At 34.1% G+C, this 15,671-nt stretch overlaps 3 protein-coding genes across 4 annotated transcripts; 2 read left to right on the top strand and 1 right to left on the bottom strand.

Annotated features, from left to right (window-relative positions):
- On the top strand, positions 1 to 2,160 carry LOC107422321 (phloretin 4'-O-glucosyltransferase). Its single transcript, XM_048477068.2, has 2 exons — positions 1 to 1,735; positions 1,891 to 2,160. The coding sequence occupies exon 1, from the start codon at positions 291 to 293 to the stop codon at positions 1,731 to 1,733; it is 1,443 nt and encodes a 480-aa protein (XP_048333025.1). The 5' UTR covers positions 1 to 290; the 3' UTR covers positions 1,734 to 1,735; positions 1,891 to 2,160.
- Positions 2,161 to 6,867: 4,707 nt separating this feature from the next.
- LOC107422326 (uncharacterized) lies at positions 6,868 to 11,215 on the top strand. Of its 2 annotated transcripts, none has more exons than XM_016031765.4 (7): positions 6,868 to 7,531; positions 7,699 to 7,801; positions 7,924 to 8,816; positions 9,009 to 9,111; positions 9,342 to 10,135; positions 10,700 to 10,798; positions 10,901 to 11,215. In XM_016031765.4, the coding sequence occupies exons 1-7, from the start codon at positions 6,923 to 6,925 to the stop codon at positions 10,979 to 10,981; spliced, it is 2,682 nt and encodes an 893-aa protein (XP_015887251.2). In that variant the 5' UTR covers positions 6,868 to 6,922; the 3' UTR covers positions 10,982 to 11,215. The 2 variants fall into 2 exon arrangements, with proteins under 2 accessions (XP_015887251.2, XP_015887250.2); XM_016031764.4 differs by having other exon boundaries at positions 9,333 to 10,135.
- A 745-nt stretch (positions 11,216 to 11,960) lies between these two features.
- On the bottom strand, positions 11,961 to 14,096 carry LOC107422327 (xyloglucan endotransglucosylase/hydrolase 2). The gene is made up of 3 exons (XM_016031766.4): positions 13,721 to 14,096; positions 12,796 to 12,989; positions 11,961 to 12,697 (listed from the first exon to the last, which is right to left on the bottom strand). The coding sequence occupies exons 1-3, from the start codon at positions 14,003 to 14,005 to the stop codon at positions 12,331 to 12,333; spliced, it is 846 nt and encodes a 281-aa protein (XP_015887252.2). The 5' UTR covers positions 14,006 to 14,096; the 3' UTR covers positions 11,961 to 12,330.
- Positions 14,097 to 15,671: the final 1,575 nt, after the last annotated feature.

Genomic DNA, 15,671 nt, shown 5'->3' with positions numbered 1-15,671 from the left:
ATATATATGTATATATATGTATATATACACACACAAATATCATCTCCACACCAAATGATTAATGAAGATCCCAATATTTATTTTTATAAAAAATAATTATTATAAAAAACAAAAACTTTTATAATTATTTAATAATTATATAATTATTATCTGTATTTGTCTATAAACTCTCCTCGCGGGTGGCTAATATCCGGAGTAGCTAACTCCAAGTCCAACCAACATTTCACATCAAATCCCACACAACCCATTTATCAACGTACAAAACCCCACGCGCCACCTCCTCGGCTGCCATGGCAAAACCCCGGCTCATCCTCGTCTTGTATGCAGCACAAGGTCACATAAACCCCGGCCTGCAATTGGCAGAGCGCGTCATCGCAGCCGGCGCAGAGATCACCTTGGTCACCACCATCTTTGCCCACCGGCGAATCATCAAGGCCAAAACTTCCCCACCAGCCGGCTTGTCTTTCGCCCCCTTCTCCGACGGCTACGACGAAGGGCTCAAGCCCGGAGATGACGTCAAGACCTTCGTATCGGAGAATCGCCGTCACGGAAAGCAAGCTCTCTCCAAGCTCATAGACTCGGGTGCCAAAGAAGGCCGTCCATTCACTGGCATAGTCTACAGCTTATGCCAGTATTGGGTTGCAGAGTTAGCTCATGAGCTTCAAATTCCAACAAGTTTGCTTTGGGTTGAGCCCGCTACAGTGTTTGATATGTACTACTATTACTTCCATGGCTATGAAGATATCATCAAGGACAGTATCAATAACCCTTCATGTTCAGTAGAATTACCTGGACTGCCATTGCAGCTCACTGGTGCAGACATTCCCTCCTTCATGGATGCTTCGAAGCCTAGCAATGATATTGCCATGCAAGTGCTCAAAGAGCAGTTTGAAGTTCTTGAAAAAGAAAGAAACCCAAAAGTGCTTGTGAACACCTTTGATGATCTAGAGCCTGAGGCTTTGAAAGCAATAACTGAGATCAATTTAATTGGGATTGGACCGTTGATTCCAATTACTTTCTATGATGGGAAAGAATATCATGAATATCCATCTGAGACTAGTTCATTTAGAGGAGATCTTGAAGGCTCAAGGGATTGGAATTGTATGGAATGGATGAATTCGAAACCAAAAGCTTCCATTGTTTATGTTTCGTTTGGAACTGTGTGTGTGTTGCCAAAGCAACAAATGGAGGAAATTGGAGGTGGGTTATTGGATTTTGGGCAACCATTTTTGTGGGTTATTACAGAGAAGCAATATGAAGAGGGAAAGAAAGAAGAAGATGAATTGAGTTGCATAGAGGAATTGGAGAAGCTTGGGAAAATAGTTCCATGGTGTTCTCAAATGGAGGTTTTGTCAAATCCTTCATTAGGCTGTTTTGTGACACATTGTGGGTGGAATTCGACATTGGAGAGTTTGGTTTGCGGCGTTCCAATGGTGGCTTTTCCGAGGTGGATAGACCAAGGAAGCAATGCAAAGTTGATAGAGGATTCATGGAAGACGGGGTTAAGAGTGAAAGCGAGTAAGGAAGGGATTGTTGAAAGAGATGAGATTAAGAGGTGCTTGGAATTGGTAATGGGCGATGGTGAAATTGGGGAAGAAATCCGAAGGAATGCTAAGAAATGGAAGGATTTGGGTAGAGAAGCTGTGAAGGTAGGTGGATCTTCTAATAAGAATTTCAAGGCATTTGTGAATGAGATAATTTCTGATTCCTATATTCATGAAGAGAAGCTGTGAAGGTAGGTGGATCTTCTAATAAGAATTTCAAGGCATTTGTGAATGAGATAATTTCTGATTCCTATATTCATGAATTTGGTAATGGATTCTCTTCATAATCAAATTGTACTTTGAAAGTGGTAATTATTTTGTTTTCGGTTAATGATCTTCCTTAAAGGGTGATATCCAGTGGGTGGAGAGCGTAGTGAACAGGTTGACCTTGACATCGACATCGATGAGTCGCTTTTACAAATGTCAGGGCCGGGTTTATGCAACCTTGTGTCGGAGGATGAATGCAACGAGGATGATCCTGGCGGTGAAAGAGGGAAGAAATGGAGTTGTGAATTGTAATGAGACTTTGCCTTTAAAACCTTTTGTACAGATGCATGAATAGATATGCCAAGATTTGAATAAGAAATTAGTTAAACCTTGTTTTCTTATCAAACAAGTTATGTAGTGGTAATTCAATGTACGTTATTTGCTCATGTGGAAAATAATTGATCACGCTTAATCGATTGTGAAAAGTGCTTTCGTTTAAAAAATTGGTAGATTAGCATCGTTTTCCAATGGAGGAATATATTTTTTTAAAAGTAGTTGATTGAATTTGGCCCAAAAAAAAAAAACAAAAAAAAAAAAAAAACAAAAGTGGTGGGAAAGTCATTGCCTTGTTTTTCATGAATCAAATTATGACCCGTCTCTAGAAACAAAACGACTTTTGTCCCAATGATCAACCACCCATGAGATAGCAAGGAGATAAATTAAAACACAGTACAAGGAGATTACATTTATATAACTACTTAATCATTACAAACATACAGTTTTCCCCGTAAAAGCTATTGAGTAAAACATTTTCTTTACTTTTCTTATTTTACAAAAGTTGAGCACCATTTTCTTTTATATTAAGCACAAATCACAAAGTCTAAAGCAAAGTCTAAAGCCAAAAGGAAAGATGAGATAGAAAAATAGTTATTTATTTTAAAAGTACTTATCATCAAATTATGGGCAAATTGTCTACGAATGTCATAATAACACTATGGTGCCATGCTTATTGAAATTCATGACTATCCTCCCTTATAGATTAGCGGCTGTCCAAGCTGATGTGTCACTAGATAATGCCAAACGGTACTACAATTTTAATCCTATCAGATAAATAACCTATACTACTGTACCATCCTATGTTGATATTAGCTATAGTGATTTTGCTGTTAGCTATATGGATGAATAGGGGTATGGTGCAACAAGATATCCTCTATCTCTCTCTCTCTCTCTCTCTCTCTCTCTCTCTCTCTCTCTCTCTCTCTCTCTCTATATATATATATATATGGACTCATCAAATCAATAAAGTCAAGCTTTTTTACTGTTTTCATTCTTTAATTGCTAAACTTACATGGTATCAGAGTTAATCGCCATCCTGAATTACTATTTATTTTAAAAATTTAAACTAATAGAATAAAAAATAATTCAATTTAATTTTAAAAGTTTAAGCTAATAGAATTAATGATAATTCAATTTGGTATTAGAATCAGATATCCAAGAGGTTTTAAGTTCAAAATTTAATAACTACATCTAAAAATAAAAAATAAAATAGAAACACATATAAAAATCTAAAAAAAAAATTAAAATAGATGAACTTACATATGAAAAAATATGTTAGAGATAAATATAAATAAAATGAAATTTCATATTTCATTGTTTAAAATTTTAAAATCAATAATAATTCAACTATACTTAATATCGAATGAAAGTGAGGATTGAAAAGTGTAAAGGAACCAGTGCATTAAGGATTAAAAAAAAAAAAAGAAAAAAAGAAAAAAAAGAAAAAAGGGGTACGGTTTAGAATCTTGATCCATATGAACCATGAGATCTTAGCCAGCCAGCCGAATGGTTCACCAGTTATCTAAATTTGAGTTTCCTATCAATTTTTAGGTACCTAGCTACCATGCTTTTACTGATACAAAAATGGAAATTGAAATCCTCCTTATGCTTTTGACATAGTAGAGTAATATCTTACCTTATAACAGAATACAGATACTAATATTTACCAAATTTACATACCAAATGACCCAGATCAACCATCCTTGAGAGTTAATTATTATTATTATTATTATTATTATTATTTTGCTGAAATAGATCGCTAATTATATATCATGCTACATTTCGATGAGGTCATATATTAGATTAATAATTAAAAAACACATCCCACGGTCTAAAGCCAAAAAGAAAGACAAGATAGAAAATAGTTATTTCTTTTAAAAGTACTGTACTTCCAAGAATTAGTAGTGAAAGTCAAGATGAAGAAGATTATAAAGGGAACCTGCAATATGATTAAAAAATAAAAAATAATATATATACACACATATATTTAAAATATAAAATAAAAAATAAAAGAGTCCAGTTTAGTATCATGATCCATATGAACAATGGGGAATCTTAGCCAGCCAAATGCTGCACCTATTGTCGAAATTTGAGTTTCCTATCAAATTTTAGGCAGCTAGCTACTATATTATTGCTGAGACAAAAATGGAAATTGAAATCCTCCCAATGCTTTTCACATAGTAGAGTAGCATTTTTATCTTACAAGAGGCTTTTGTTAACTTATCTGGGGTGGTGCGTTTAGACTTAAGAATTGAAAGAAATATATTAAATGCACAAAAATATATATACATTACAAAAAAATAAATAAACATCTTTTTTTTTTTTTTTTTTTTTTGAAAAATTATATTGGACGCAATACACCAACAAATCTACGGATTAGCAGCAACCAATATAGTTGAATGAACACCTAAAAAACACTCATAAATTTGTAACTGGTACTGAATCTCAACCCCAAGTTTCACTAATAAATACACATGTATGTATACACAAACAGTGCAAGTGAAAATGGCCCTTGCATTTTAACTTCTAAGAAGCACTAGAAATTTGTTTATTCCACAAACTAGGCGATAAGATTTATCATTTTCAGTAATATTTCATCTTGCAACCTGCTCTACTATACTGCAGAATGCAATATCCAAATGCAAATATTATAATCAAACTCAAAATAGAAATAAATGTCATTTGCAACATTTAATAAGTGTAGTTTGATCAATGATATACCTTCTGTTGTTCCTGCCAACCCTGGAGATTCCTGGAAGTTCAGACGGGAACTTGTTAGAGATGAAATGTCTCCAAAGAAACAATGCTGCCTTGTGAAAACAGAGTAATTGGAAAAAGAACTGTGAGAGCACTAGATCAAGAGTGCAATTGTATATTGCTTTGAAAAAGATATGAATGGCAACCAAACAACTGTTTCACATAATAACAGGTCATTTGCAGCATGTTTAAAATGCAAGATAATAACAGGCCATCAAAATGTTCAATAAAATTACTTAAATGTTATCAAAAAGATAAAATGTAAAAAACAATTACGATATATGACTATTTTTATCCTTTTATGGCTCTTTACAGGGGAAAGAAAGAAAGTTAATATCTAAGATTTTATAAACCACAACATAAGACAACAATTTAGGTCCTAGTAACAGGCTGGTAACAGATTTGACTGGTTAAATTGACCAGACCAGCCAGATTTTAAAATTTATAGTGTAAAAAATAGTAACATTTTTCAGGGACTTTTGGCTGGTTTTGAATTTACATTCTTTAAAATGATCTAAGAAGCAACAGTCTATTGTGAGAGTTAAGGATCATCTTTCAATTTTTTCTATGAGATTATTAGACTGACATCTGGTTTAGTGATGAGATTTAAGAATAAGGTCAACTACTTTTATAATTGCAGATTAGTGAATCGATTCAAATACAACTATTTACATGAATCATGGAGTTTAAACCATATTGATATATTACAGATAGTAACATGTCATTTGCAGCATCCATAAAACTCTAGATAATATTATGCCATCCAAATGTTCATTAATTCTACCTAGAAGTTATCAAAAAGATAAAACATTAAAACAACTAAAATGGCTATTTTTTTTATCCTTCCATGGTTCTTTACCGGGGAAAGAAAGTCGATATATGTTAAGAATCATATTTCAATTTGTACTGAGAATATTGGACTGACATCTGATTTAGTCATGAGATTTAAGAACAAGATCATCTACTTTTATAATTGCAGGCCAATGAATATATCCAAATACGCAAATATTTACATGAGGAATGGGATTTAAACCAAATTGACATATTACCACGAAGCAAGCCAAAGAAGCTTGCACATTTTTACCAGCCAGTAAACTGAACCTAATGAAATTGACTGAAAAACGAACAGTTAATAGGAAAAAAAAGGGCATATTAAAATGAAATCTTTTACCTTAAGCTAATTCTAGGACCTAATGGATCTCCTCAAAACCACCACCACCATCCTCCTCATCATCACCATCATTGACATCAGTGTCAATCCAACCAACCATTGCCACTATATATCATCATCACTTCCATTGTCATCTTGTAATTTCTTACTTCCTCCCCTATTTCACCCTCCTCAACTTTAATTTCCTCCTCCTCTTCTTCTTTCCTTTCCACATTATCATCATCATCATCCTGGTCATTCACTGGAGCTACTACTGGAAGATGACTATGATGTACTTGTATTCTTATAACTCTGTGGACTTTTTTACTATCATCCTTATAACTCACTGTTACAGTTTTTTTTCACACTATCCTCATTTGCTATTTCAATCCTTCATACCATTCTCAACAACAAGAAAGAAAAATTTCATGAGGCCCAGCCAAACTAACCTTTGCCCTCTTCCATCACCACCATACAGCCAGACCCACAATCTAAAATAAGGTGATGCTCTGTTTGGGTAGCAAGGAAAAAAAAAAAAAAAAAAAAAAAAAAGAAGGAAAATACAGACCCACTTTTTCTTTATACACCGAGCATGAACAGCGAAGGAAAAGAGAGGAGCAAAAGAGTTTTAACACAGCGGAGAATACAAGTCTTGTACGAAACGGCGTCGTTTCAACCTCTCTGAGTCTAAAACTGGACCGTCAACCAGAGATTATATATGTAAATAATTAGATTTATTTAATTAGATTTTAATATTAAACCCAATAACTCTTGTCGGACCAAAGTTGACCCGAACCGTATTGCTTCGCGCCAAATCTCCGCACTTTCCCGCCATATTACAACTAGGTTATACTTTTATTCCCTACCATCTCTCTCTCTCTCTAAAAACTCCAAACCTTCTATCCCTTCTCTCTCATCAGCAGCTACCATGGAAGCTATGTTTGTCTCCAAGAAACGGAAGCAAATGTCTTCCTCTTCTTCCTCCTCCTTTTCCCATCCCTTGATGGGTGCCTCTACCCGGAGCAAATCTCAGTCTCACCTGCACTGCAACCGCTCCGGTTGTACCCGACCCGACACAGCCAAATGGATTCGCAGGAGATACAGTTCAAGAAAACCGAATCCAGGGTGTTCTGACGGCGATGATGTGATTTTGCACGCTCCGATTAAGGATCTTCGCTCCAGGCGAGTCTTCTCTCCCAACTCCGAATCGTCCATGAACTCCGGTGACCGCGAATTCGAAGGGGAAGATGATGGGAACGCGTTGAAGAATGGAGGGTCTAAGAAGTTTGGTGATGGGTTTTCTAGCAATGGTCAAAATGTAGATGGAAAAGAAGTTGCAGAGAGCGAAGGAACTGAGAAAATGGATCTGGGTTTTATGCCTGAAGCCCAGAATCTGAAGCCAATTGTCAATTCCACTGAGAAATGGACACAGACAACGCCGGAAAAGCATGACGATTCACAGGTTAAGGAAAAACCTTCAAATGGAAATGTTCAGAATGGTGTTGAGAAAGTTTATTCCGGTTCCAAAACCAATTTGGTAAGATTCTCCCAAAATTACCATGTCTTCAATTTTTTTTTTTTTCATATTATTATGCTGGATTTTTAAGTATGTTTTGCAACTTTATTTTCTCATAAAATTGTGAATGATGGGCTAGAATGTTTTTTGCTGTTTTCAATTTATTAGATTGAAATTTTTGAGTACAGGGTCTTAGACCATGTTTCCAACGGAAAGTATTCAAAAACCCTGGTTCAGTCAGCTATAGAAGATTGCTTCCTTATCTGATGGGCATCGCAGAGAACAATTCAAGTAACTATTTTCTACTAGACCCTTTTTGGTTTCTTAATTGGAGATTTCTATGAATAATAAGATAATTTGGTTAAGAGAGACATTAAAGGGAGCTAATGGTTTTAACGTTCAATTTCCTATAGGTGCTCACAAAATTGACCAGCATCCAAAACTTGAAAATGTTTTGAAACACAAAGAATTTCCGGTTACTGTGGCTTCTCAGAGTGAAGAAGCTTCTATTAAGAGATTCAATGGAGACATGGATTCGATGGAATATCAAACTAGTCATTCTGATGCCCTACCAAAAATTGTATCAGATTCTTCCAATGAGTCATCTAGTGGTGATAAGCTAAATTTAGATTCTCCTGTGAACACTATTGAATCACCATCTGGAGTAGTGGTCGATAATAGTTGGTCAAAACCACCTGTGAATGGACAGATTGGAAAGATGGATGTGGAGTTTTCTTGCAATGACGAGGAATTAGTTGACTTGGACAGATGTGTTTCTACGGTGGTGGCTGATCTGCATAGTGTAAAAGATAATGTAAGTGGAGTAGTTGTTGCTGATGCCAAGCCAGTGAAGAATGAGAACAATGATGCTGATAATGGGTTTTCATGTAAGGTTCAGAATGAGAAGTTTGCAAATATAAATTCGTCTTCCATAATGGATGACAGTTCCTCAGGTAAAGATGAAGAGCTTGGTCAGTACTCAGAGGATTCAGAGCTTGGTCAGTCTCATAGTGAAGTGATGAAAATTTTTGACAAGGAATGTCGTAGTGAAGTTCATAATTTGAATCAATTGGAGCAAAAATATGGAGATGAAAGTGAGGTTCTACATCAAATAGATTATCCACATGAAGAATCTATCCAGATGACACCACCAGATACTGAGATATTTGATAAACAAGACATAGAAGAAAACGGAGTTGACAGAGGAGAATATGCTCTGCATAATAAAGATAATGGTCTTGGGAGGCCTCTAAGTGGAACTAGTAACAAAAATGCTACATTGGATGATAGTAGGAAACAAAAAGTGGTAAGTAGATTCAAACTCTGAAATTTTAAGTTTTATTTTGTTCTAGTATTAAAAGTTTCTTTCCCAAAATTATAATTTTCAAATTAGACATACTTTAAGTGCTTTCAAATTAGACACACTTTTAAGTACATTCTTGTAACCATAAGTTTAATAATGTCGATTTTCTTGTGCTTTTTATTCTATCGAAACCAGGTCTTGAATCCACGTTCACGGTTGAAGGTATTCAAAACTCCAGGCTCAATCAGCTACAGAAGATTGCTTCCATTTCTTACAAATATGGCTAACAATAACCCTGGTAAATTTTGTTATCTTTTCTGTTTAACATGTTCCTATAATTGCGTACGGTCCAGGGCCCTTTTAATTTGAGGCTTCATACTGGAAAGCTAATCATTCTCATAATCAAATCCTGTTGTCTTTTCTGTTTAACTTGTTCCTATAATTGCATAGAGTCGATGGCCCTTTTAACTTGAGGTTTCATACAGGAAAGCCGATCATTCTCATAATTCTCTTTTTTAGGTGATTCAGCAAATGTGAAACCTAAAATGGATTTAGAAGAAAAGCTAGTGTCGCCAACATTTGGTTCAAACCATCAAGAAATTCCTATAGAGAAATCAAATGATTCTGGATTTCATATGGAGTGTCAAACTTGTGATCCTGGTCCTCCATTAATAGCTGCATTAACTACCGCCACAAGTTCATTTGATGATAAGGAACCAAGCCCATTATCCCCTGAATGCAGTACAGGATTCCAAATGCCAGTTGAGTCTGGAAAGGAACAGCAACTGCAGATTGAAGGATTCGTTGCAGATAAAGCCTCCAAGTTGAAAGCATCCCCTGGCACTTCAAGTTCATTACATGGACCAGATCTACCACCCATTTTATTGCATCCTATGAATTGTGAACCTTCATCAGGAGAAGAAGGTGCATTATCAGTCTCTAACAATTTATATGTGGACACTGAAGCGGATTCATCTAGATCGGTTATGGAATCTTCTGATGGTGTGAAAGTTGAGGTAGAAGGCTGGTTCTGTCCAAACTCATCCCCATCTGAAATCCCCATATCTTCAGGGCTTCCTGCTGTTGGCCTCGAAAAGGGGATATTAAAAAGAAACCCAAAAGGATGCCGAGGGCTCTGCACCTGTTTAAACTGTGCTTCATTTAGACTGCATGCAGAGAGATCATTTGAATTCTCTAAAAATCAGATGGAAGATGCCAAAGAGGTGGCATTAGATTTGATCAAGGAACTATCAAACCTGCGTGCTATATTAGAAAAATCTGCGGAGGGTGCCGATGATCGAGTTGTTGTTCATGTCAATAAGGTAAGTCTTTATGAGCACAAGATGATAGTTTAGAATTTTCTTCCTCTTTCTAAGAAAGCTGACTGACCAAGCTATTACAAACTAATTGTATGTCTTAATGGCTCTTTTTTTCATGCCTAATGGATGTTCTTGCCCTTCTCCCATGCTACTCAACGTACCTTTTTAGTCAACAAGTAAAGTTTGATAAATCTTTTGAAGTTGTTTAACATATTACATCTCTTACTTCCTAAAAGACTCCTTAGTTGTGTGGATTTCTTTGTTGTGAAGGACTGGTGTGCAATAAGAGAAATATCTTTTAGACTTTACTAAATTTCATGTGAAATATTAACTCCTAGCTTTCTTTAAGTAGCATCTTTTTCCATGAAGTTTTTTTTATCATGAAGAAACCAATGACTTTTTGCACTGATAATGTCTATGCAGTTAAAGATCACTTCATAATGTCTTTAGCTTTACTGTCACGGATTCAAAAAAAAAAAAAAAAAAAAAAAAAAAAAAAGAAGAAAATCTTGGTTTTAATTGTATCTTTTTCTTGGAACACTAAATTTTCTCTCCATTTTTTATTAGGTGAAAGAAGCTTGCAATAAAGCATCTGAAGCAGAGGAACAAGCAAAAATCCGTCTCAACCGAATGAGTAATGATCTCAGCATACATTGTAGAATCCCAGTAAGGGTCAATCATAGTGTTCTTTTGTTTTTCTGCAACAAGTTTTAGCCATTGAAATACTTCTATCTTTCTCAACTAATAATTCTACTTGCATCCTAACAGTGCTTGGTACGGCCGAAAGTTAGATTCGCCAATAATGTTGAACAAAAAGTCATTCCTAGAACAAATTTTCTGAGCAACTAGTTCGGAGGCTTGAGAAAGAGATTGCAACAATCCATTACGTTCTGTTTTCACACGATGAGACTTTGGCTGCAACTGTGGACATATTTATATATAGTTAAGGCAAAAAGGTTGTACACATTTGAGTTTGCAGATATCTATCAATCTTTTATTTGGAAGAGGATTGTGAGCGTGAATTTGTTGTAGAAGGCATAAGAATATTTTAGCTCGAAAGAAAAGAGAAAAATTACTTATCACATATACCTATTGTTGCAAATTCCTCCAAATAATTTTACAACTTATGTAAAGATGACAGTTAGTTATTAAACTTTGGCATTATGATGCAACTTACTCTTTAAATCTTAAAATTGCTTCAATTCTGATATGTAAACTTGGGAGTAATTAAGTTTCAGTTTTGGGTATTTGGGCAAATATCGATTGGAGTGTTAGAATAAAAGGGTATAATTTAACCTTTCGCCAAGAGTAGTTTTGTATTTCTTTTTTGTTTTCTCATGCATATATTTTTCTTGCAACTTTTAGAACTACAATTGCATCTACTTATATTTTAGATTTATAGACGTACACTTTTTTTTTATTTTTTTTTTATTGGTAAATGAGAGTTGCATCCTGTGTTGGTCAAACACAACATTCATATTACAATCGAGTCCAGTAACTATTTAAAGCTATTTTTTTTTATCTAGCTTCATCTTCAATTATCCCATTGATGTCACTGGATTTTTCTCTCTTTCGATGGGATTTGATAGTAGGATATGGTTTCTAATCTTTGCTCATTTTTTATTTTTCTTTTTGGTTGTTTCTGGCAAGCTTAAAAAAATTAAATTTTATTAAAAATTGGCAATTAGAATCATCAATACTGTTTTCTAATTGGTTGATACTTGGCATATTTAAAAAGAAATTATAACATTCTAAATTTTCTTCTGATCCACTAAATTGAGGAACTCAACAATTGTTCAGCACAAAAAACACCAAATAGAACTGCATGTAAAATATAACAGAAACATAATAATAATAATAATTCACAAGTACAAAGATGAAAATTACAAAGGACTATAAGTAAACCTTCTCTACAGAAGAACAGAAAATAGCAAAGCAAGAGGTAATTTTCCTGCTGCAGAAGTAGCAAGAAAAATATTTATTAAACAACGAATAAGCATTTATTTGACCTCCCCAGTCTCAGGCTAAGCCAAACCCTGTATGCACAGAAAGAACAACAAAGAATCCCCAACTCAAACCAACCCAACCCAACCCGACCCGACCCAACCCCATCACGGATTATATTACAATCTCCAACTCAACCCAACCCAAACCCATGGATTTATATTACAGAGAAAGAGACTTTCCTAAAGAAATCTTCATGGTTTGCACTCAGGAGGAACACCTTGTGGAAAACGTTTTAGATCAGTACAGTAGTTGTAAATCATGAAGTATCTCTGAACCCATCTCAGTCTTCTTCTTCCGGGTGCATCAAGCGCATTGATTTGATAATTAGCAGCTTCAGAGAATGCGTTTGATGATCTGCTATCCAATACATTGAAATTCCTATAATATGCTGTAAATGGGGCTTTTGTCCAATCAGTTTTTACCAATCCACCTCTTGTTGCCCAATCATCAGCATTCCATAGACTAGAGTAAATTCTCATTGGTTGGTTCTTAGGGAATGGAACACCAACTGATTCAGCATTTTTAAATACTCTGATGGGAAAATTGTCAACCAAGAAGCTGAAGAAGAAGAACAGAAAAAAACTATATATGTTAAAAATTTGTTATCCAAAGCATAAATTATTAAAAGTTCAAGGACCATTTTTTTAATTTCTTACATTATGTGTTGGGGTTTCCAGATTACAGAGTAAGTGTGAAAGTTTCTGGTTGGGTCAAACCAGAGATAGAATTGTTGCTCTCTGTTTCCTCGGCCTTGAGTGAAGATATTTGTATGTAATATATATGGGTCACCACTCAGGTTTCCCAAAAACTCAAAGTCAATTTCATCATGAGTAGGTCCTTCAGAAGACAACTGCAAAAATAAAAAAAATAAATTAATTAGCAGACCAATAATGTTTTCTTTTTAATCCACATAAAGACCATATTGATCACATTCCTTATTTCTTGCTAAAATATTATAATAAATTAAGAGGAAACAAAAAATTTAAACAAAAAAAAAAAGAAGCTGTTTTAGTCAAGGGTTTTTTGGCAAAGAAACGTCACTAGTGTCCTTGTCTACAGTAAAGGACAAAGGTCATAGAGTATACAGTTTTGGAAAATGATTTCTCCTCTTTTTTTTTTTTAATTTTTGTGTGTGGGGGACCACAAGGAGAATTGGTATAGAAAATGTAATAAAAATGATTTGGGTTAGAATATTTAAAGTGAAAAATTCTTTTAGAAAAAATGTCAAAATGCTTTATATGGTCTTTGAGAGGTTGGCCAATTGTTCTCTCGTGAATGTATAGTGACTCAAACAGAAACCAAAAGAAAGTTGATAGCTTTCAACTTTCACTTTTTTATGTAAAAGGCTTCAAAGATGTCTCAACTAGCCCATCATAATCATTCTATGCATTAATAAGCTATTTTTGAAGTAAAAAAAAAAAAAAAAATCAGATTATATAAAATTATGTAAGGGGCTTCATAAGACAATTTATATTAGATGTGCACGTATACAATGATTTTGTTGAATGCTCAATATAAATAATCTGATATAGCCGTGCAAATCATATTATTAAGTAAATATAGATTAATTGTAAAACATACATAGTAGGCAGTGACTGTGCCAGCAGAGTTTCCAGCAACAAGCTTGAGCTGCATATCAATCCTTCCAAATAGATATTCTTTTTTGGATTTAAAACCAGAACCAGAAACTTTGTCCAAAGAAAGGGAAAGAAGTTGACCTCCTTTGAATATCTTGGCTCGGTTACCACCCCATGTCAGATCAAAATCTTGGTAAAAATTTCCAGCACAAGTAGATACAATGAAAGAGCTCAAAACTATACTACTAACCAATAAAAGCATGGAAAACCTATTTGAACACAAATCCATTTTGGAAAAACAGAGGGAAAAACAGATGAAGAGAGAGAGTTTTTGATTTTTCGCTTGAGTGTGAAGAGGGTTTTAGAGGAGGCAATATATATAGAGTAAGTGATTGTATGCATAGAGAGGTGGATAAAGAAAGGGTATATGGAGGGTGGGGAACGCGTGAGCAATAACTAGAGAGGAGAGAGCCAAAGCTGTTGCCAGCTTAGCAAAGTTTGAAAGCTGGAAGCTTTTGTTTGGTTACTTGGGGTGGTTTTTTAAATTTTTTTTTTTTTTTTTTGAGTTAATATATTTTTGGAATTTTGTGTTACAATGATTTTGTCCAAAGGATGAAAGAGTAGGACCCATGTATTTTCTTTTGTGTATGATTTTAAATTTTTGGTGGTGGATGACAACGGTGTTGTGGTATGGAAGAATAAAGCTGCCTTGGGACCATCAATCATTTATGGTCTATCTATTGCCATTTAGGAATAATTTTAACATTAAGATCGAATTTGGCTGGTTGGGCCAATAAAGTCTGAATTCGCTACAAAAACTTATATATAACAGTAACATCATGCCATTTCAAAAATAATTTACCCAAAGAAAAATGACATTTTAATAATAATATATAATGTAAATTGAATAATTTGTAATATTTTTGTGATGTTAAAACAATAATACATGTTTCGAACAAAATAATAATACATGTGGTTCTATATTGTTGTATCATAAGGGTTACATATAATTTGAATCAGCATCTTTACGTACGATGGTTATATACTATGTTATTGGTATAACAATAGTTAACATCAATCATGTACAAGAAAAATCAAACATTCAAACCTATAATTCTATGTTATATATATCAAGGTAACAGAGCATATATGTGAACTATACAAATACTTTGGCATTTTTTGAGGGGTTTTATTTATTTATTTATTTAACTTTGATTTTGAATACTTACTCTATTTGGTTTTCTTCCAAGTTGCAAATACTTTATTACCAAGTAATGAGAGTCACAGGATAAGTCATGTTTGTGTGTGAGTTTCTTTGGACTTTGTCTTTGGCTGTTTACGTAGGGCATAGGGTGTTTTTTTGGTTGAAGACAAAATCTTATCTCAATGGCTTATGACTTTTTGCCTCCTTGATTTAATTCATCTTTCCTGTTCAATTTTCTTGTTTGTTTTGACTGCTGAAATTCTTCAAAGAATCAAAGTGAATTCAAAAAACCAAGTACTTTTGCTAAATTTTAGTTTGTTACCCAGCTGTAGAATCTGGAAACTCCAAAGATACAATCTCATGCAGATATATTTAGCATTTATTGGTCAGGAAAAACAATTGATTCATAGATTTTTTTTTTTTTCTATTTTTCTTCGCCCTGTTAAAAAGGGAAAATCTCTCAAATTAATGGGGTCCATGGAGTACTGGGGAATTTCATTTTCATAGATAATTAACTTCATATAATATATATATATATATATATATATATATATATATATATATATATATATATATATATGTATGTATGTAGAGCAATTAATTAAACAAATAAGATGTTATTAATTATTTAAAATATTGTTTGTTAATTTTCTCTTATCATAATCATGGTACGTCGATTTGTTTTAAGAATGGGACTATCTTATGTGGTATTTTAAACTTAGAAATTAAAACTGACAGCAAATATGCATAT

Source organism: Ziziphus jujuba, chromosome 3, assembly GCF_031755915.1.
Source record: "Ziziphus jujuba cultivar Dongzao chromosome 3, ASM3175591v1".
NCBI classification, from domain to species: Eukaryota; Viridiplantae; Streptophyta; class Magnoliopsida; order Rosales; family Rhamnaceae; genus Ziziphus; species Ziziphus jujuba.
This window is presented reverse-complemented; position numbering and strand designations above follow the sequence as displayed.